Source organism: Gobio gobio (genome assembly GCF_949357685.1).
Source record: "Gobio gobio genome assembly, chromosome: 1".
NCBI classification, from domain to species: Eukaryota; Metazoa; Chordata; class Actinopteri; order Cypriniformes; family Gobionidae; genus Gobio; species Gobio gobio.
In genome coordinates, this window is record NC_137097.1 from 63,602,412 (window position 1) to 63,625,350 (window position 22,939).

The following is a 22,939-nucleotide window of genomic DNA, read 5'->3' on the forward strand; positions in this document are numbered from 1 at the left end:
CACGTATGTGGACACCATGCAACAAAGGCGTAAAATGGGGCAAAAAGCCTCAGATGACAATATGGAATATTGTGCTTTTATTATCTCATTTTATGCTATGCATAACAGCTCGGATATTTAAAACATTAATATTACAATATAACAACGATAAAACACAGAGTGTAGGAACTATAATGCTAGTTACATATATGTGGAAACCTAATAGCAATATGGGCTGGGCTTTGCTGGCACACACTCCTCATCAGTGCGGTCACTGTCACACACACTGTCCTCTGGGATATTCTCTGTTATTCTGAACTGAGTGCTTGACCTGTGCTGTCCCTGTTTGGTAGACAAAATGCAAATTTGTCTTGGTATGTATGTGTAAAGTTGCCATTTAATGCCATAATATGTCACTTTTAATGGTTATTTATGTTGATATATTTGTTAAATGTCTGTTTTATTACAATATAAGACAATTCAAAACATATTTGCAAAAACAGAACACATATACTAGCAGGTTACAGAAATCAGACTTTATGCAATCTGACTCCACTGTTGCATGACGTCCACTTAGGTGGACAGTTCGTTTTTGGTGTATAAAAACGTCATTTTACTCCAAATTTTAGTTTTTAAAATACTAACATATTCATCATACTTTACTGTACATACTAATATCTTTTTTAGCTCAATTGACCTCCTTATGTAAAAGTTTTTCACAGATATGCCTGGGGCATTTGGCACATGGCTATCGCTGTCAGCCATCTTGGATTAATGATGTCATCAAGCAATGAATATTTGGGTTACAAGACAGTAGCCATTGTTAAAATATTGCTGTCAATACTGACACTGCCCTCAAGTGGTTTGGAGAGAATTACCAAGATGAATGAACCCTAAATGGAGTTAAATTAACTGTCCCCAAATGTGGACACCATGAAAGGGTTAAGAAAAAATAGTCAACTTCAAGTACAAATGATAATAAACTTTTTATTTAAGGCGTATTTGTTTGAGATACTTTGACTTAATCGAGTAAACGATATTGATCAAATTTAATTAATAAACGCAAAAACATCTCCTCGGTATTTTTTACACGAGACAGAACTTCCGTTTTAAAAAGAGGATGAAAGCTGCAAATCTAAATTCGTCTCTGAAACCCATAAAACCAATTTTCTCTGTTGCGTCAATTATGAACAATTTTTATATTTAACAAATTTGACTTCTCTCACTCGGAAAGAATATTTTAAAAGCTTTTTATTATAGAAAGTTACTTTTCAACGTACAATATGTAAATCTTGATATTTCTAATGGGGTCAAACCTATCGAAAGTGTTCATTTGGTGCATTCTATTCTTTAATTTACTTTAAAAGTCATTAAAACGAAACACAATTCCAGACTTACACAATTCAAGATTTGAAGTGTCCTTTAAATTATGAATCAGCCCTTTTACCATCATAACCCTCATTATTTAAAATAAAGGACTATTCCTTAAATCAAATGATTATGCTTATTCTATTTGATCAAAATAACATTATATCAGTGACTCTGCAACGACGACGACGAGTAAAGGAGACGATTAAAACATCAAACATGTTATCATGATTTTTCATTTGACATTGAAAAGCTTATATTTGTCTTTTGTATTTGTGTTTATATTTGTATTTCTAAGCTTGGACTATAGGCTAGTAAAGGCTAAATACACTTTAAAACTCTCAAACTCGGTTACCTCTCTGACAACTTCAACATGGGCGGCCAAGGCTCATTGATGCACCCCACATTGATTTCTAAATGGTAAGTGGTCTCTTAATTTTTTTTCAGAGCTGTGTGTGTGTGTGTGTGTGTGTGTGTGTGTGTGTGTGTGTGTGTGTGTGTGTGTGTGTGTGTGTGTGTGTGTGTGTGTGTGTGTGTGTGTGTGTGTGTGTGTGTGTGTGTGTGTGTGTGTGTGTGTGTGTGTGTGTGTGTGTGTGTGTGTGTGTGTGTGTGTGTGTGTGTGTGTGGTTCATTTTCTAATCTGCATTTAAGTTATTTTGACAGTACCCTGTTATTATGAGAGATATGCGGATTAGATTATGCACATAACTTGATGCCCATTTTCATATAAGATGATTTGTTAGAAACAGTTTATATCAAAGTTTGTTGTGTTTTCAAGTAAAAGATTGTCTGCAGCAGAAGCAATCCCAAACACACAAAGAACACATGATGCATTGAATATTGATTACTGAAATATTTATTTGCTTCAACTCAGAAGAACATTCTTTTTGTGCAAACATCAGATGCTCCTCTTTGTACAAGCAGGTTCAGTATCTAGTGATACTGTCTTCCAAGGGCGGAGACCGCGACGGCGAGAAATTTCTGAAAAGCGGCCTGGACATCAGGTGTGAATCCAGCACCCAGTTGTCCAGCAACGACGATGGTTAAGCAGTCAGCCAAAAGCTGTGGGAGGACAGAGAGCAGTGATATATGATACACAGACGAGATGCGTGAACATTGAAGACTTATTAAAGATTGTAAATTGAGCGTCAGCTTACCCTGAAGTTGTCAGGATCTACGTGGAGCTTCTCGGAGTGCAGCACACTTAGTTCAGCATAGGTGGCTTTGATGTCGTCCATGTTCTTCACAGCCCTTTCCAGGCCACCGAGCACAGTTTTACCGTGAGCCGCAACCATGGGGTTTCCCAAGATGGCAGCGGCGTTGTAGAGGTTTCCAAAATTGCCGAAGTACCGCTGGGTCCAGGGGTACACGATAAGACATCTACGAGACACAATGAGAAGAAAGCATTTCATCAGAGCACAATTTCGAAACTAGCCGCCTGGCTTAAAGATTAAAGTAAGTGTTCAGTCTCAATACCTTGCCAGGGCTTGGGGACCAACGACGTCCTTGTCAATCTTGGAGAAGATGTTCTGGATGGTGCTCCTCTCAAATTCTGTCCACACAACCATGTTTCCGACTTTAGATGTTCAGACTAGTGAAGAGAGTTCAGTCCTGTGAAGAGAGAGTTTCAGAGAGGTACTTTTAAACGTGTTTCATCACCACGCCCCTTGGCAGGCCCACCCAAGAGATGCATATCATACTTTTCTTCTCTAAAATCCATAAAGACCAAATTTAAACAGTTAATTCTAACAATATTTTGCCGCGAAAAAAATAAACAACAAAATGCCAAATGACACTGAATTCTGTTAATAACTTAATTTAATAGGCCTAAGTCAATTTTTTTAAAGAACGGAATGATATAGGCCTATTATTGGTCGATATTTTGAGGCCTAGCCTATACGAGACATAAATGTATAACCTGTGAAAGAATATTTTGTAGAATTCTGAACAGAATTTCCTCTGACAAGAGGGTTTCTCAGAACTCTGCCTCTTTGTTTTCCGCTGACGTGTTTATCAGACAAATAAGTGCTCACAGTCTGCAATGCACGGAAGACTCACTTGCGATTTAGTTTATAATATCTATAATATAAGCTGATACTTCTCATTGTGCCTTAGGTTTCTAAAATCATTATTGCTAATAATTAATAGTCAGACTCAGACTAACTGTGATGGCCAACTAACTGCCAACATTATGACCAAATACGACCAGAAGCAACGATTCAGTCCTGAAAGGTAATTCCCCGAAATATGTTTTGGATTGTGCGACGGTTTGTACACAAGGCATATAGTCGTCTAACGACTGCTTGTGTGTTGTGGCTGAATTATTGGCTTAATTTAACACGTTTCCAAACCTATGGTCTGTGTTGTGTTTCCACATAAGATTGTGTTTTTAGTGTGTGTCTAATTTACACTCTTGATTTTTTTAAGTGCTCAAAAAGGTTTAATCGCTTCATCGTTGTGTTTGTATTTTCTGTATCATGACTGATTTGTAGATTGCAGTCATTGCACACATTGTGCATTGCTTTCATAAAACCACCGGGTGGTGACGCCAGTGCTTATTTATGGCAACTTATTAAATTCATTAACTTAAAATTAATGAATTGCTAACTAGTTCAATAAAAGTGGATAAAAAGGTTTACAAAGTATATGGTGAAATAAACTGCATGGGGCATTCGAGAGCTGTCTTCCAAAGTTTGATAAGTCATCTTTGGGGGTGTGGTGAGGCTCTTGGGTGTTTCTTCCTGATGGTAGTATAAAACAGACAGTCCTCTTGCCAGCAGTCTACAGAAGTTTGCTGTAAACTAAAGTAATCCTTCCACGATGAGTCTCAGTGCCAAAGACAAAGCAGCCGTCAAAGCCCTTTGGGGCAAGATCTCAGGAAAAGCTGAAGACATCGGACAAGATGCTCTTTCTAGGTAAGGTTTATTATGGTGTGGTGTAATATGCTAAAAGTCAGAGCCCAATGTTTTCTTCTGGCGTGTATCTGGGATTCAATGCGTCTCTGCCTATAGGATGCTGGTGGTCTACCCACAGACCAAAACCTATTTCTCTCACTGGAAAGACCTGAGCCCCGGCTCTGCCCCAGTGAGGAAGCACGGCAAGACTGTGATGGGTGGCGTTGGTGAGGCTGTCGGCAAAATAGATGACCTTACTTCTGGACTTCTGAACCTCAGCGAGCTTCATGCTTTCACGCTGCGAGTTGACCCCGCCAATTTCAAGGTAAGCGCAATGGAAGTTCATCTGAATTTAACTCCGATTCTGTCATATCTCATAGTCGCGGTTGGCCTAACCTGAATTCGCTTTCTGTGTTTTCCCATAGATTCTGTCCCACAACATACTCGTGGTTCTGGCCATCATGTTCCCCACCAACTTCACTCCTGAGGCCCATGTTTCCATGGACAAGTTCCTCTGTGCTTTGTCTCTGGCTCTGGCCGAGAAGTACAGATAAGCGTGTGTTGTTGTGTTCAAGTCCAGACGGATGCCTGTTTAAACATTCTGTCTTATGATACAATAAAGGAGTATGAAAAATCTTAACCAAACGTCTTTGTTGCATATTTTTTCAAGTCATAAACCTGCCTCATTTGCATATTTAAACATAACTGGTGACGTGATATCTATTGTTTTTTTTACCCTTTTCACTTGAGGTGTCTTGCATTAACCTGTAAGTGTCTGCTTCAGTGGCGTGCACAGACCTCCTCAGGGGCAGGGGCAGAAGGACCAAAAAGGGCACAAAAAAAATAACAAGAATCATATGTATTTTTTACATAATTTAAATTCATTTATTTATGACATAAATCACCTGTATTTAAAGCAGTATGCGTCTGTCTGTGGTGTTTTTAAATATTTTAACAAAAAAAAGGGGGGGGGGGTCAATTTTGTTCTCCACTGGCTTTCAATATATGGTTAAATCCATTCTTAAAAATATTCCATATTTCCTTGGCATTCTATGAAAAGACATTGATACAAATAGAATGCATAACACATCAAACAAAAACAGGGAAATTATGAGAATATTACTGTTTATATATATACTTTGCTAAACAAAACAGTGAGAATCAAGCAGGTAATTATGAGGAATTCATGTTCAGTTTTGTCGATGTTGTAAACCTGTATTATAAGTATGAAAGTATTATAAGTAAGACGCATCTCTTCCAGCAGCACCTGACCAATCAAGAATAGCACTTAACATTCTATTCATTTTTCTGTCTGTCTAATTTATTTAAAAAAAAAATAAAAATAAAAAAAATAAAAAAAAAATCCTGTGTGTTCTGTGTTAGATTAACTGAGACTTGTTACAGCACTTGCATACTGTAGCCTCTGACTGTTGTAGTTGCTTCTATTGCTCTCATTTGTAAGTCGCTTTGGATAAAAGCGTCTGCTAAATGACTAAATGTAAATGTAAAGTATTTGCTATCATGAAATAGGTAACATTTTACAATAAGATTTCTTTAGTTAACTACATTTGTTAACATGAACTAATAATAAACTGCCCTTCTACAGTATTTATTAATCTTAGTTGATATTAATTTCAGCATTTACTAATACATTATTAAAATTAAAAGTTGTATATGTTATATTAGTTAATGCACTGTCAAGTAACATGAACAAACAATGAACAGCTGTATTTTATTAACTAACATTGACAAAGATTAAAATAATATACAATAACAAATGTATTGCTCATGGTTAACGTTAGTTCATGTTGGTTAATACATTAACTTTACAAATGAGACCTTCATGCAAGTGTTACCATGATATCAAATATATAAATTCCATACAATTTAGAGTTTGACATAGACTTTTTCATTTCATTTGACTAGATTTATTTCCCCGAACTAATAACAAGAGGATGTGCTATGCTATGGTCTTGGATAAAAACAAATTGAATGACATTGTTGTCAGACTCAGAATGCTGCTGCTGAACTCAAGACTCGAGTTATGCTTTTATTATAATTAAGCATAACTTGCACGCTCCCGCAACCTTTACAGTAGCGTGGTGGTAGGATAAATATACATTTTCTGTAGGCTGCTGATCGTGTAGTTTGAAAACTCGCGCGGCTAATTGCTGTGCTGTGCGCAGGCTGCGTGTAAAGAGCTGAAAATGTAACTCCGCCTACCGATCCACCTCCGCCAAAAAAATTAAAAAAAAAAAAAATACTTTTTGTAATATTGTTAGTGGTAAAATGGTATATAAGCGTATTGTTATTCATTAAAATATTTATAATAATAGTAATACATATTATTTACTATTACCAGGGAGGGGCACATTACATTTTGAGACAAAAGGGGCAGGGGCTTGAGCCCAATTGTTATTTATACAATTGTTACAAATTAATTTAGTCCTTCAACGTACAAAGTGCTATTTCACTGATCATATATTACTTTTATTAAAAAAATAAATACAAAAATTATATGTTGTAATCTTGTTGTATGAACTTAAATTAATTTAGTCAAGACTAGTAAAAAAATGTGTCATTCCAACTAGTTAAAGTTTTGCCATGCCTAATAGAGAATTTTTTAGTTGTTGATGGTTACCATTGTGGTGAAGAGGTGAGCTTGTACTTAGTTTGTGAGTAGCTGCCATACACATACATGTTCCAAGATTGCTTGAGAGGGGTAGAACGGATGAACATAGACTGCGGGAACTCACTTTTATTTATTTCTATAAAAAATGACAACCAACACTACACTTGTTCACATGCTAAGTGAAGTGTAACTTTTGTAGCATGCAAGTAACGGTCAAGTAAAACACTTGTCCTCTGGCATTAGCACAGTTAGCGCTCATTGAGAGTTCAGTCAGCGCAAAAGAAATGATCAATGTAGTCCCAAAACAAATGGTTTAGGTTAACTTAACATTTTACAAATTTAATTTAATTTAATTGAGTGCAAATGGCAATTAAGTAAAAAACTAAAGATTTGTGTTTTAAAGCTTATTTTATTTTAATAAACTGAGCAAATAGCTAGAATCATTTTTTTGAGTGATTATGATATGAACCCTTTTTATAATTAATAAATGAGGCGTCTCTCACTCGGAAAGAACATTTAAAAAGTTTTTATAATAGAAAGTTATTTTTCAACGTACAATATGTAAATGTTGATATTTCTAATGGGGTTAAACCTCTCCAAAGTGTTCATTTGGTGCATTCTATTCTTTCATTTACTTTAAAAGTCATTAAAACGACACAATTCCAGACTTACAAAATTCGAGATTTGAAGTGTCCTTTAAATTATGAATCAGCCCTTTTACCATCATAACCCTCATTATTTAAAATAAAGGACTATTCCTTAAATCAGAAAAAAACTTCAGTTTTCATGTCTGATGTGTCCTATATATAACATTGAGAGAACCCTGATCAAAGTTAAATAATAGGCTAAATAATACACTAAATGCATTTTTTTTTCTTTTTTCTTTTGAATACTTTAAGAACAAATAGTCAACTTCAAGTACAAATGATAATAAACTTTTTATTTAAGGCGTATTTGTTTGAGATAATTTGACTTAATCAAGTAAACGATATTGATCAAATTTAATTAATAAACGCAAAAACATCTCCTCGGTATTTTTTACACAAGACAGAACTTCCGTTTTAAAAAGAGGATGAAAGCTGCAAATCTAAATTCGTCTCTGAAACCCGTAAAACAAATGTTCTCTGTTGCGTCAATTATGAACAATTTTTATATTTAACAAATTTGACTTCTCTCACTCGGAAAGAATATTTTAAAAGCTTTTTATTATTGAAAGTTATTTTTCAACGTACAATATGTAAATCTTGATATTTCTAATGGGGTTAAACCTATCGAAAGTGTTTATTTGGTGCATTTCCAGACTTACACAATTCAAGATTTGAAGTGTCCTTTAAATTATGAATCAACCCTTTTACCATCATAACCCTCATTGTTTAAAATAAAGGAATATTCCTTAAATCAAATTTTTATTCTAATGCTTATTCTATTTCATCAAAATAACATCAGTGACTCTGAGTAAAGGAGACGATTAAAACATCAAATATGTTATCATGATTTTTCATTTGACATTGAAAAGCTTATATTTGTCTTTTGTATTTGTGTTAATATTTGTATATATTTCTAAGCTTCTTGGACTATAGGCTAGTAAAGGCTAAATGCACTTTAAAACTCTCAAACTCGGTTACCTCTCTGACAACTTCAACATGGGCGGCCAAGGCTCATTGATGCACCCCACATTGATTTCTAAATGGTAAGTGGTCTCTTAATTTTTTCCAGAGCTGTGTGTGTGTATGTGTGTGTGTGTGTGTGTGTGTGTGTGTGTGTGTGTGTGTGTGTGTGTGTGTGTGTGTGTGTGTGTGTGTGTGTGTGTGTGTGTGTAGTTCATTTTCTAATCTGCATTTAAGTTATTTTGACAGTACCCTGTTATTATGAGAGATATGCGGATTAGATTATGCACGAACTTGATGCCCATTTTAATATAAGATGATTTGTTAGAAACAGTTTATATCAAAGTTTGTTGTGTTTTCAAGTAAAAGGTTGTCTGCAGCAGAAGCAATCCCAAACACACAAAGAACACATGATGCATTGAATATTGATTACTGAAATATTTATTTGCTTCAACTCAGAAGAACATATTCTTTTTGTGCAAACATCAGATGCTCCTCTTTGTACAAGCAGGTTTAGTATCTAGTGATACTGTCTTCCAAGGGCGGAGACCGCGACGGCGAGAAATTTCTGAAAAGCGGCCTGGACATCAGGTGTGAATCCAGCACCCAGTTGTCCAGCAACAACGATGGTTAAGCAGTCAGCCAAAAGCTGTGGGAGGACAGAGAGCAGTGATATATGATACACAGACGAGATGCGTGAACATTGAAGACTTATTAAAGATTGTAAATTGAGCGTCAGCTTACCCTGAAATTGTCAGGATCTACGTGGAGCTTCTCGGAGTGCAGCACACTTAGTTCAGCATAGGTGGCTTTGATGTCGTCCATGTTCTTCACAGCCCTTTCCAGGCCACCGAGCACAGTTTTACCGTGAGCCGCAACCATTGGGTTTCCCAAGATGGCAGCGGCGTTGTAGAGGTTTCCAAAATTGCCGAAGTACCGCTGGGTCCAGGGGTACACGATAAGACATCTACGAGACACAATGAGAAGAAAGCATTTCATCAGAGCACAATTTCGAAACTAGTCGCCTGGCTTAAAGATTAAAGTAAGTGTTCAGTCTCAATACCTTGCCAGGGCTTGGGGACCAACGACGTCCTTGTCCATATTGGAGAAGATGTTCTGGATGGTGCTCCTCTCAAATTCTGTCCACACAACCATGTTTCCGACTTTAGATGTTCAGACTAAACGCCTTAAACAGAAGCTGGAGAGTCCTGTGAAGAGAGAGTTTCAGAGAGGTACTTTTAAACGCGTTTCCTCACCACACCCCTTTGCAGGCTATTGGGTGACAAGTTTGTGGGTTGGCTCAACTACGTCCACCCAAGAGATGCATATCATAGCCTACTTATGAGACTATAATGTATTATGTTTATAACATATGTTAGTAACACTTTACAATAAGGTTGTATTAGTAAACATTAATTAATGCATTAGTTAACAACATGAACTAACCATGAAAAACACCTCTGTTCAGTAGGCTATTAGTTTGTTAATCTTTGTTAACGTTAGTTAATAAAAATCCAGCTGTTCATGGTTTGTTCATGTTAGTTCACAGTGCATTAACTAATGTTAACAAGATCTTAATAATGCATTAGTAAATGTTGAAATTAACATTAACAAAGATAAATAAATGCTTTATAAGAGCAGTTAATTATGTTAAAATGTAGTTAACTAATGAACCTTATTGTAAAGTGTTACCCATATTTTAATATGTCAATGTTTTTAAAGAACAATTATTGTAATCGGATGTCATCGATTGCATATGATAGAAAAAAAAATTAATTAAAAAAAATTGTACATGGGGGATTTCTCAACAGAATTTAGTATCTGAGAACGGTGTGTGTATTTTCTTATATCTCCGCCTCTCCGTTTTCCGCTGTTTATTGGACAAATAATTGCTCAAGCTACAGGGTAGGCTATTTAAGAAATCGAATATCCTATAGTGACTTATGTATTTGACATTACAATTTCCTAAGTAAAAATTTAATTTGAACAATTGTTTATCAAAAATTCCGTAATGCAATTAAAAGATACGAAATCAAATTAATTTATGTTGAAAATTATTTGCCAAGATCGTAAAAAGTACTAAATCTGAACAAAGGCACCTTTTTATATGGCCTATTCTCATAACATCGCAGTTGCTGTAATCGCACACGCCTATAATAGAAATGTCTTACATCACAGAACGAAGTGTTTTAGCGACCTCTGCTGTCCACGTCCATTCATTTTCCTAATGTAATACAGCTTTTTTTATTCGCTTTGGTACTATTTGCACAAGCAAGGTGTACATTTTCAAAACTCTTATATCACAACATATCATCAAAAGTGCACTTTTTCAAACATTTCAGCATATTTTCAATTGTGTTAGTACAATACACAAAACCACAAAGTATCCTTTTCACTACACAAAATAAGTGTTTCATCTTTATAAATGTTTCATTCATAAAGCTCTTACAATCAACCTTTTGATGTGCATCTCTTCTCGTTCAGTTTAATACATATGTCTGTTATTTAATCCAACTGATCTTAATGGTTAATGAATTAATCATTTGGTGCACCTATAGATTTCTTTAGATATTGATTCTATAGAAATAGTTTTTACTTTGTTTGTGGACCATTTGTAATTATTGTAATTAATTCATTATTTTTATATTATAAGCTATTTATTTTAGATTATAACCACTATGTTCAAAGTGTGTGTGTGTGTGTGTGTGTGTGTGTGTGTGTGTGTGTGTGTGTGTGTGTGTGTGTGTGTGTGTGTGTGTGTGTGTGTGTGTGTGTGTGTGTGTGTGTGTGTGTGTGTGTGTGTGTGTGTGTGTGTGTGTGTGTGTGTGTGTGTGTGTGTGTGTGTGTGGCCAGGTAAACTCTACATTATAGGGACAAAATGTCTACATAAAGATGGCAATATCGTAAATCATAAAAGCTTATAAATCATTCCGAATGTATATTGAAAATGTAAAAATGCAGACAGCTTTGTGTGATGGGTAGGTTTAGTGTGAGGGGAGAGAATATGCAGGTTGTACAGTATAAAAATCGTTATGTATACACTATGGGTGTGAGTGTGTGAGTGAACATAGAGCAGAATAGAGTATAAGGGATGGATAAGACAGATGGCATCAAATACAGCATTTTACATTACAGTATGTATGCCATGTGATACTGTAAACAGATTACCATGGTAGAGACTGTCACATTACTGTAACTCACCCTTATAAAGCTCAACTACAGTAGATTCAGTCATATGGTACAGTGAGAACATTTACTCTATTGGCAGAAAACTCTGTTCTATAGCCCAGAACCTCATGGCCGTGTTGTAACTTCATCACACCTTTTGAATAGATACTATTACAAACATTATGGATTCAATTACATAAGTTAGGTAATGTAAGTGTTTTTTCTTATGTGGCATCTGTAGCCTGTCACTGGTAGCCTACTGTAGTAGATACAGTAATCCAGCAACGAGGGAGATTTGAAACACGTATCTTGCATTGTTTGCTGTTAAATGAACTGATTGTTAAAAGTACTAAACTGAAAGATCACACTGTTGTGTTTCGGTGAGTAAACCAAATGTTCTCATTACATATTACAATTATCTTGTATTTGAAACAATGATTATATGGAATGAAAATATGTGCAAATGAAGGAAAGCATGAGATCAGGTTTTAAAAAAGAATGACTAGCTGTGTTACAAGTGTGATCAGTTTGGATTTTTGTACTAAGAGTTTTGAAAATGTACACCTTGTGAAAATTGTACCAAAGCGAATCCATTTTTTTAATATAAATTAAACAGAACTAATTCATCACTTTAACCAACAGAGGGCACCAATCTCTGACTCTGACTATCCCTCATCCCCCAAGGTACTACAAATATTGCAGCTAGTTGAAAATTTGGCTTTTTCGTCAAGAATTAAACAGTTTTTGGTTTGGACTACAATGTTAAATTGGGGAAATATTGTATTTATTGTTTGGGTAGCAGTAGTGGTCTCTAATGTTTTGGTATTTTGGGCATTCTGTGAGGAAGTGCAGCTCAGTTTCCGTCACTCCCAGGCTGCAGTGCGAGAAGAGTGTGTCTGCGCCCCGACCCGTCTCCACGGCCAGACTCTGACCGCTGTCTGTAGCCTACATCGTCAATGTTTTCCCGAGTTTCACATCACCCAGGTACTGTAGTGTAGCTACCTCAGGTAGTTTGCAACAGTGTATTTTCAATTTAGTGCCGGATAACAATCCAGTTTGTGTTGGTTTTTAATGATGTTTGTCCAATAGGTGGTGTAGGCTACTTGTCTTTTCCTGTGTTTATCATTTGTGGGGGCTGTGTGTGTGTGCGTGCGTGCGTGCGCGTGCGTGCGTGCGTGCGTGTGTGTGTGTGTGTGTGTGTGTGTGTGTGTGTGTTTCAACACGATCTCATGACAATGCGTATCAATAGTACGAGTGTGCAATCTCGTGGAATGTATACGCCAAAATGAGTTTTGGCGTGCATATGCTACGCAGTTTTTCGCGTGCATATGATACACACTTTATGGCGTGCATATGACACGCTTTTGGGTAGGGTGAGGGTAGGGGGTGGGGGGGGTTCGTACGTATAATACGCCATAAAGTGCGTATCATATGCACGCCAAAACTCATTTTGTCGTATACATTCCACGAGATTGCACACTCGTACTATTTATACGCATTTTCGGGCAAATTGAGGTCCCCATGGGTGCAAAAGCTTATAAATCATTCAGAATGATTCTTTTAAAAATGTAAAAATGCATAAAGTTTTGTGTGATGGGTAGGTGTTTTTATGGCTTTGTAATGGTATGTGTTGGGGTCGCTTGTTTTTAGATGTTTCCGGAATATGATGGCTCTTTTTTGGATGTTTAGAAGGAGAGGGCATCTGTTGTTTGGCATTTTTCTTTGGACTTTTATTTTAGCTGCTTTTCATTTACAGAAATCTAAATATGGAGTTTTGGATGTTTTTCCCAATTAAGAAATACAATTTTATATAAGGACCACACACTTCATTGCCATATAAAACAATGAAGTTTGACCATTTTAAACAATTAAATCAATTATTGATTTGAAAAGGTTGGGATGGGATTGGGATGTAAATCTTAATTGATCTTTTTTATCACATAGGAAGCCCTTTGAGCTTTCTCTTTGAGTTTATTCATTTACAGCCAAAGTAAAGTTACCTGTGGAAGATATTTTAGGTAAGTGTATGTTTTTGTGGTTTCTATGGTTCTGTGTGAATGTGTGTGTTGGTCCCTGAGATCTGGAGCATCTGGAACATCATTACTTTAGTTTTGTGGATGTTGACTGTCAGGGTCCAGGACTGACAGTAATCCTCCAGCAGATGCAGGCTGTCCTGAAGCCCCTCTTTAGTGGGTGACCGGAGAACCAGGTCATCTGCGTAGAGAAGACACTTTATTTCTGTGTCATGTAGAGTGAGACCTTGAATGGGAGCATGATCTAATATATTGGCCAATTAGTTGATGTAAATGTTAAAGAGGGTGGGGCTTAAAATGAGGTTCTTTTTTTCCCAATTTGAACAGCACATTGGCTGTGTATAATAATGTGATCAAATCATAGAATTTCCCCCCTATTCCACTGTCAATAAGTTTTAGGTACAATCCTTCATGTCAGATTGAATCAATGCTTTCTTGAAATCAACAAAATGAGCAAAGATTTGTCTTTTGTGTTTGTAATGTAAAAATGTGATCAGATGTGACATTTACTCAAGGCATTGTGCATCATAAGGAGTTGTGTTTAAGATGCTGCAAAAACCTTCCCCAGGTTCACAAGGATGCCTCAGTTGTGGTTGGGGTCCCATTCAGGATGCTGTCAACACTACAGGCTTTCTTGGGCTCAAGGGCCCGTAATTTGTCTTCCAATTCTTTTATTGTTATGGGGAAATCTAAGGGGTTTTGATTTAAGTGATATTTTCAAATGGTCTTGATTAGAATTTTGAATTTCAGTTGAGCTATATAATTCTTGAAAGTGTTTTTTCCACTTCTCCCCATCTTGGATTGCCAGAATTATTATTTTTTGGTTTGTATAATAATTTCCATTTATCACAAAATTTGGGTGCATTTATAGAATTTTCAATTTCTTCAAACTGGTTTTGCAAATGTTGTGCTTTTTTCAGACAGAGTGTGGCTTTATATTGCTTTATTGCCTCATGAAGGCTGAGGTCCAGATTATTTGGTTGTCAGTGTTTTTGATTTAATACATTTTTAAGGTTTTTTCTCAGAGCCTTACAGTCCAAACCATTTGTCAGTATCTAAATATTTTTTCTTTGATTTAACAAATGTCAAATTACCTTTTTGTGCTGTTTTCTAGTCAAGTTAAGTCAACTTTATTTATATAGCGCGTTTTACAATGCAGATTGTTTCAAAGCAGCTTCACAGTGTTCAACAGGAAAATAATGCAACAGAATTTGATTCGGCTGTACAGCCGCTCTGGAGAAAACGGTGATGTAATGTAACTCATTTAAATTATCATACAGTGACAATGTGGGCAGATCAGTAATTTAGTTTATGTATTTAATTTAGTTAATAATTAGTAATTAAATTTATTTGGATATTTAGTTGAAAATTTAGTTTAACTCTAGAATATGTTGTTTATATATTTTACTTCATGATTGATGCCAAATTGATTTTTAGAGTATACCTGTATTTGGAATGTATGTAAGAGGGAATGTATTTCTGAAGATTCAATAGTTAATAGTCAATTAGTGGCACTGTTAATTTGAATGGCACTATTTTGTTAATTTGATATGGTGTCCTAATTGGTTTGGGTAATGTTTCAGATTGCTTTGTATAGAACAGGGGTGGGGAACATCGGTCCTGGAGAGCCTGCATATTGCTTCAATTCTAATCAAACTGTATGGTTTGTTTGCCATTTTGAGAACGTTTTTGAGAACGATTACGTTTTGATGTAAGGAGTAAATCAATTAATTACAAGCAACATTCATTATGTAATCAGATTACTTTTTGATGTTACAAGTAAAGTAATGCATAAAAGTTATGTGCATCACGTAATCAGATTATTTTTTGATCTAACGGTTAAAGTAATACATTTCAAGTCACATACATTACGTAATCACATTACTTTTTTATGTTAATGCAAATTACATTCTATAATAACACAACAACATTTATTTACAGTAAAAAAAAACGTTTTCTGCAGATGAAGTATAATCAAAAACAACAGTCACAGTAATAATATGAATTGTAGCTGAAATATAGCAATCGATGTATGGTGTCCAAAATAGAGGACAGTATACTTTTTACTTTTTATCTGTGATATGACTCATTAGATATTGCTTGATGCTGCAACATTTTTTTGCCTGCAAGAGTCTCGAAGGAATGGATGGATATTCCAGAGCAACTTGGCATTTCTGACTGGCCATTGGCCATCTTGGTTTGGAGGGGGGGAAATGGATATGCAACGGCTTGCCATGGTGGCAATGTATAGGCTGATGCACTAGGGTCCACTGTGGTTGATGTGCAACTATGACATCAAAACCTTTGCATATGGGAGAAAATGCTTTTTGAATAGCTGTCCACTGTTACCATATGCATGAAAGGGCTAGGGTGAACTTTTCTCTCTCCTTCTAAGCTCTCCATCTCCAGCTTTTCTGTTCCTGAAGGTATAAGCAGGGAGGATGAGGTGTTCTCATTTTTAGCAGTTTCTGCAGGGGTGGGCCTGAGATCTGAGGTGCTATTCTGTGGATTCTGCTCAGATGACAGACTTTCAGATAGTTTCAAAATTTGTGTTTCAAAAATTTGACCTGCTCTGTAGTCACCCTGGAATAATTTCAGGTTCCTCAGTAGCAATATTGTGCCTTTTTTATAGATGTTCACAGTTATCATTGTGCTGTCGGGGTCATGTGGTTCTCTGATTTTGACTTTCCAGCCATTTCAGATGCCTTCTTTCTTTATAGAGGGGTAATGGTTGATGATGGCTTTATGCCAGGCACCACGGGGTTGAAGATTTCTCCAGTTTTGAATAGAATAGAATAGAATAGAAAACGTTATTGTCATTGTACAGCTGTACAACGAAATTGTCTCATTTTGAAAGTGCATACTAGGAAACAGATATGCGCAGTAAAGTGCAGATATGTGCAGACATTTGATTGCATACAGAGCTTGTACTGCTATTGGATAAAAAGTCAGTCTGTTTTTGAGTCAGTTTGTCCTGGTTCTAATGGATCTGTACTGTCTGCCTGATGGTAGCAGACTGAAAAGAGAGTGACCTGGATGATATGTGTCCTTTATGAAGCTGTAAGCTCTATTGAGGCAGCGGGAACTGCAGGTCCTCCAAGGGTGGGAGAGGGCACCCAATGATTTCCCTGTGCAGTCCTGATGACCCTCTGAAGCTGTTTTTTTATACACTACAGTGCAGCTAGAAAACCACACGCAAAGGCAGTAAGTGAGAATGCTCTCTATAGAGCGGTATGAAGGATAGCAGTAGATTCTGCACTCAAAAAAATGACACGTGGGTTTTACTTAATTTTTTGTAATTGGGTTAAGTTGAATTGAATTAAAATAGTTTATTTCAGTAAACTTAAGTTTTTTACGTAAGGTTAATTCAATGGCAAATGGCAATCAGGTTAACATTCTTAATTTTGTCCAAAACTATTCAATTCAATTATTCTAAAATTAATTAGAAAAACAAAGCAAAATAAGTAATCCAGTTTAATTGATTATTTTTATTTAGTAAAATACTATTTTTACAATATTTTAAAACTAAGGTCTTATTGGCTAGCCAGAAGGTGGTTTTGTTAAATCCATGGCATGCCTAATTGTTTTACTAATAAGACAACTTTAATAGTAATTAGCAGGTCCTCACCCCAAGCACATGCTCTACACTTCACCACAATGGTAACCTCCAAAAACACTAACATAACAAAAACTTTTAAATACCAACATAACAAAACATTAAGCAAAAAGTCTCTCCATTTTCTCATCTTGTTAAAAATGCATCAAATAGCACTTTATTTAAACATTTACTCTCCGAATTCAGCCCCTTTGCAAAGCATGTCTTGACCATGTCTTGTTTGATTGGGTTGCTTGATTGAAACGCGTATTTCAAAATGAAAACATCAAGTTATGTCAAAGAGTAATGGTTTTAAGTCAGTTTAACATGAATCAATTACATTTGAACCGGAAACCGAATATAATTGTGTTAAATCAAGATGAATTGCTTAAAGGGATAGTTCACCCAAAACCGAAAATGTTATGTTTTTCTGCTTACCCCTAAGGCATCCAAGATGTAGGTGTCTTCGTTTCTTAGATATATACATAGATTCCTCATTCGAGTGATCCACGCCATGATCCACGCAGGCACTAATGAGGTCTCTATGTATATTTCTATGACCCGGCCAGAATTTTGACCTCACACAGGGGAAGTGATGGCAGTCTGCAGAGCTGAAGCGTTCGTCTGATATGAGGTGATATATTTGCATAAATACCGCTCGGTTTCTCTCAGAAACCGAAAGCTCAGAAAGTTTAATTTGAAGTTGTCTGTCCATGTTTTTTTTACTCTAATAGAATTAGACCCCATTGACAAGCATTATATGAGTTACACACAGCAACGGTTGGAGTTAAAAATCTTAATTTGTGTTCTACTGAAGAAACAAAGACACTTACATCTTGGATGCCTTAGGGGTAAGCAGAAAAACATAACATTTTTGTTTTTGGGTGAACTATCCCTTTAAATAAAGGTAACAGCATCATAAAATAATTTGAGTGTGGGCGATGTTGTTCTTCCTAAGGACCCTCAGAAAGTAGAGTCTCTGCTGTGCCTTCTTCACCAATTGTGTGGTATTCATGCCCCAGGTCAGGTCCTTCTCAATACAAACTCCCAGAAAACGGAAATCTGTGACCCTCTCCACACTGTCCCCGGCAATGAATATGGATTAAACGTCATTTTTTTCCTCCTGAAATCAATGACTAACTCCTTTGTCTTTGACATGCTCAGGAGCAGGTTGTTGTCTCTGCACCACACTGCAAACACATCTGCAGACAAATTCTCTGGATTGTTTGTAAGAAGTTTCTGCTTATAGTTTTTTCTTGTAGAGTCAGTTTTGACCTTAGAGGGATACTGTATGGGCACACTGTCTCTCTCTCAATTATAGGCCCATATTTTTTCAATATACCTCTGCATTTGTATTATATTAGCCTTTGTCCATGTCACGTTTATGTTAAAGTAGGCCTATATGATAATATCTTAGTAGATTCTACTTGTAACCTTTGCTGTTTAGTCCAATATGGGCAGTTACATCCACTGGTGTGATTCGTTTCGAGAACATTATTGAGCAGTCAAGCTAAATTGTGTCTTGCTTCTGCTTCTTCAAAGTGTTGTGCAGTCATAACTACGAACTTCTTACAATAAAGTTCATAATTATATCAAAGTTGTAGTTTTGGAAGGAAAGTTGTATTGTCAATAGCCTATAATCTATGTCAGCTGTTAGAAATGGCAGCCAATGATATTTCATTACAATTCAATTACATACAAGTATGACTTCATCTGAACAATGTCACTATTTTCTTTTAGAGCTGCTGTACAGCTGAAACAAACTCTGAATAATTTCTTTTATCACTGTAAAGCTTATTTGACGCAATCTGTATTGTATAAAGAGCTAAATAAATAAAGGTGACTTGACATTTTAAGTTTTAGACGTCTGTGATACATTATCACACCCCGCTAATTTTGAAAATAAAGGCAAGTTGGAACATGACATTGTCGATATTTAGGCTACTGACTGTCAAGGTTGAGGTAAGGGATGAGGCGAGGGATGAGATGCAGAGGCTTTTTGTTTGTTTTTGTTTTATTATAAATAAAACAAATGGGTTTTAATTTGTTATAAAAATGTGTTTGTTGAGTGGTGTTAGTTTTGTTAAAATAAAAATTGTTTCTATTATTTGTGTTGGTTTCCGCTTTAAACTTATAGACCCTTAAAACTATCTACCTTTCCCATGTTCTGCAACATAACGTTAGTTAATTGATAACAAATAACATACACACACACACACACACACACACACAAAAGGGAAATACTTTGCAACATTTAATGTGTCGGATTTTATTCAATAAAGTAAGAATTTTTTTTTTTCTGTAGGCTACTATAGGATATCTTAATGTTTCTTCCACTGTCAAATATTCAATAAATATAGGCCATATAGGCCTGATAAATTTTTGCGAACCAAATATTTAAAAAACACTTTTCTTATTATCTGGACCATGCCGACAAATCTTTCTGATGTATTTTTAAAGTAGGTTAACAATGAGCAGTTTGATACATAGGCCTATTTCTCTGCAGGTTCAAAAACAGTGTTTGTGGTAGATACATGTTCGTAGAGAGAAATGGGTGTTCACTGTCTGAATTCTGTGATAAATCGTGATAAAACAGAAATAAAATATCTCATGATCCAGTGTGCATATTTCATTTGAAAACAGGATGTTGGCCACGTAAAGGAAAGTTTAATTTGTTATCGCCTTTGTCGTAAGAATTTGATTAGAGAAAAACTAAACATTTGGAAGACCAGGGAGTGTTGAAACATTAGTAACTCTGATAATTTATATTTTATATGTCTCAAACAAATGTTATAATAGCTATTCCCATATTTGTCTGCTACAAATTAAAGTCGTTCAGAAATGATCTAAATAATAATACAAATAATTCCTAAACTGCTACTGTAATCTACCACAGGGAGAGTTTTAACACTATATAAAACATCAATTTCAATTTTGTGGTTATCAAATTAACTTGTTCAAAAGAAACGTGCCGTATAGGCTACACAAAATAATACATGAATTATTAACTAACTATAAAACATTTTATAGATTACAAGACACTTTTAATCATAAATCTTCATGAATCGTCTTCACAAGTTAATCCACAGCGATGATTATTAGCCTATAATTAGTCCATATTTGGAACTTGAAAGCCCCTGGTCCACATCCACATTCATGATGGTCGGGGGAAAACATGAACATTCATCAGAACAACTTGAAAAGTCATGCAGGTTTAGAATGACATTTATGTTTTGATTTAATTATTAAAATAAAAGCTGCCTTACACTAAAATGCATTTCATTGGTTTAAATAAAAAGAAAGGTAAACTGTTCTGAGCATGACTTAATGTTAGTCGCATTGTAAAGAAAAATACTGTTTTTATTTTTTTTAATTAATGAGGAAAAATATGTCATGATGACATGATGATATATGTAGCCTACTGTGCATTTTTGAGTAAACAGTATTTTTAATGTAATTAAAATACGTATAAATATGGTTTAACAAAACTCAAGTATACAGATCCCCCCCCCCCCAAATAAAGTAGCCTATTTATTATAGTGAAGTAGGCTACTGTTAAACACCGTACCTCTGTTTAAGTGATTCACGCATTGTTCATCTTTATTTGAATATCAATTAGAACCTCCCATTATTCTAAATTCTCACTCAGTTGAGAATGTCAACCAACATTATCTCACTTGAGTTGACAGAACTTAACCGATAGCTTATGTGAAACTTGCTTTCTGGAATACCCCCAGATGTAAGTACATTTAAAAATATATATTTCATCATCAATTGATTGAATAATTATTGATAACCTATTGAATAGTGTAGCATAAAGCTTTTACCCTGCCCAAATGGTTTGGGAACACATGATCGACATTATCAAATACAGGTTAAAGATAAAAACAAGACTTGACTCATTCAGTTCTGTGCCTTTTATTGAGAAATGTTATTCAGGCATCAAGCATGAGTTGGTTTGGGGAGCCGCACAGTGTTGCCAATGAATGCCCACAGGAAGTTTAACGGTACTTCTCAGCAAGACCCAGGGCCAAGTTCTGAAAAAACTTGTCAACTGACACGTGAACTTCTGGGGTGAAGTCTGCAGGGAAGAGCAAGGCGATGACCACAATGACGTTGTGTGCGAAGATCTAGAAAAGGAAAAAAGAGACACATTACCATGACTATTACTACCATGTCCATGATGAGTAGCCTACTATTTTGATGTAGCCTAGTGCTATTGTTTTGGTGTAAGTCTACCTTGAAGTTGGACGGGTCAACACGCAGCTTGAAAGCATGAAGTTCGCTCAGGGCGGCCAGATGTCCCACAAGGTCGTCTAGTTTTGTAATGGCCTCGCCGACTGCAGTCATGATAGTCTTGCCGTGCTTCTTCACAGGAGCAGACCCGGGGCTTAGGTCAGCCCAGTGAGCGAAGTAGGTCTTGGTCTGAGGGTAGACGGTCAGCATTCTGAAGAAGAAAATAATATCAATAATAAATCGGGTAATTTAAACATTAGCTAGGCTGAAGGTATACAATAAATAAAACCATGAACGTGTCATGTTATTAAACAAGTTTCTATATAACTCCGTTAATAATCGTAACTGAAATAGGAAGACAATACCTGCCGAGCGCTTCGGCGCCGATGTCATCTGCCTTAGAGCTGATTTTACCCCAGATGGCCTTGACAACAGCCTTGTCCGTATCAGTGAGACTCATCGCTGCGTCTTCTTTTTCTCAAGTTAGATAGACTTTAGAAAAAAAAAGATGTTGGCGAAAACGGGATTTTGTCCCACTTTTTATATAGAAAACTGAAGATGGGCACACCCATGTAATCGATCCAAACCACGCCTCTTCAACGCATTTCTGCTGATCTCTAACCTGTGGTGTCCAATCAAAAACGTGCCAATTTTGTGCTTCTTGTTTAATGAAGATAACGATTTTCTTTCTCCTTGATGCGCTTAAAATATTCTATAAGCATTTTTACAAAGATGTGTGTACAATTTAAATGACACATTTTTTTTTCAGTTGATCATAAATAAATAATTCATGTTAGATTCATAACTAACACGTTGTTTAAATGAACTGAACCCCAAAATACACAATTGTGGCATTTTTTCTAAACGTTGAGAAATGGTTGCATTTCTAATAAAATTCATTATAAATAATACAATTAATTTCAAATTAAATATCATCATCAACTAAATATGCTTGTAAAATAATTTCATTAATCATTTTAATTAAAATACCCATTTGGAAAGTTGCTGTGCCCAAAACTAAAAAATGAAGCCTTTTTTAATATTTACGAAATTCAGCTGTATAGTAAAATTCCATAAAATTGAATGGAATAATCCTTATTATTCATATTATGAATTAAGAATTTTAAATTAGTAAAAAAAAAATGTAAGTTCGTGATTCGTATTCATACATTAAAAAAAAAGAAGACGAAAAAAAGAAAAGAAAATGTTTACATTTATACGAACCATAAAAAGTAAATGGCCCATTTCCTTGTTTCATTAAGATTTATACAAAAATTTTAAGATCGTTTTTTTACTCGTTTAAAATTTGTAATCCATAATATAAATATGTAGCCTAACAATTAATCTATTCCATTTGATGGAATTTTATTATAGGCTACACCTGAAAATTGTAGGCTATATCTTAAAAAACGAAAAAAAAACAAAAT

General features: G+C 35.6%; 4 protein-coding genes across 4 annotated transcripts; 1 reads left to right on the forward strand and 3 right to left on the reverse strand.

Annotated features, from left to right (window-relative positions):
• Nucleotides 1-2,280: 2,280 nt before the first annotated feature.
• Nucleotides 2,281-2,915, reverse strand: LOC307142149 (hemoglobin subunit beta-like; the record flags this gene model as incomplete). The annotated part of the gene is made up of 3 exons (XM_079842746.1): nucleotides 2,281-2,409; nucleotides 2,505-2,727; nucleotides 2,824-2,915. The coding sequence occupies 3 exons, from the start codon at nucleotides 2,913-2,915 to the stop codon at nucleotides 2,281-2,283; spliced, it is 444 nt and encodes a 147-aa protein (XP_079698872.1).
• A 1,252-nt stretch (nucleotides 2,916-4,167) lies between these two features.
• LOC307132831 (hemoglobin embryonic subunit alpha) lies at nucleotides 4,168-4,795 on the forward strand (the record flags this gene model as incomplete). Its single annotated transcript, XM_079827408.1, has 3 exons — nucleotides 4,168-4,262; nucleotides 4,359-4,566; nucleotides 4,667-4,795. The coding sequence occupies 3 exons, from the start codon at nucleotides 4,168-4,170 to the stop codon at nucleotides 4,793-4,795; spliced, it is 432 nt and encodes a 143-aa protein (XP_079683534.1).
• A 4,205-nt stretch (nucleotides 4,796-9,000) lies between these two features.
• Nucleotides 9,001-9,684, reverse strand: LOC307142708 (hemoglobin subunit beta-like; the record flags this gene model as incomplete). Its single annotated transcript, XM_079843758.1, has 3 exons — nucleotides 9,544-9,684; nucleotides 9,225-9,447; nucleotides 9,001-9,129 (listed from the first exon to the last, which is right to left on the reverse strand). The coding sequence occupies exons 1-3, from the start codon at nucleotides 9,633-9,635 to the stop codon at nucleotides 9,001-9,003; spliced, it is 444 nt and encodes a 147-aa protein (XP_079699884.1). The 5' UTR covers nucleotides 9,636-9,684.
• An 11,494-nt stretch (nucleotides 9,685-21,178) lies between these two features.
• LOC307137184 (hemoglobin subunit alpha) lies at nucleotides 21,179-22,885 on the reverse strand. Its single transcript, XM_079834683.1, has 3 exons — nucleotides 21,878-22,885; nucleotides 21,516-21,723; nucleotides 21,179-21,406 (listed from the first exon to the last, which is right to left on the reverse strand). The coding sequence occupies exons 1-3, from the start codon at nucleotides 21,970-21,972 to the stop codon at nucleotides 21,278-21,280; spliced, it is 432 nt and encodes a 143-aa protein (XP_079690809.1). The 5' UTR covers nucleotides 21,973-22,885; the 3' UTR covers nucleotides 21,179-21,277.
• Between the last annotated feature and the right edge of the window lie 54 nt (nucleotides 22,886-22,939).

Coding starts and splice junctions, on each gene's coding strand:
- LOC307137184 (XM_079834683.1), bottom strand. CDS start 21,972: ATGAGTCTCACTGATACGGACAAGGCTGTTGTCAAGGCCATCTGGGGT. Junction 21,724..21,877: donor GGCGCCGAAGCGCTCGGCAG/GTATTGTCTTCC, acceptor TTTCTTCTTCAG/AATGCTGACCGTCTACCCTC. Junction 21,407..21,515: donor TTGACCCGTCCAACTTCAAG/GTAGACTTACAC, acceptor TTCCTTTTCTAG/ATCTTCGCACACAACGTCAT.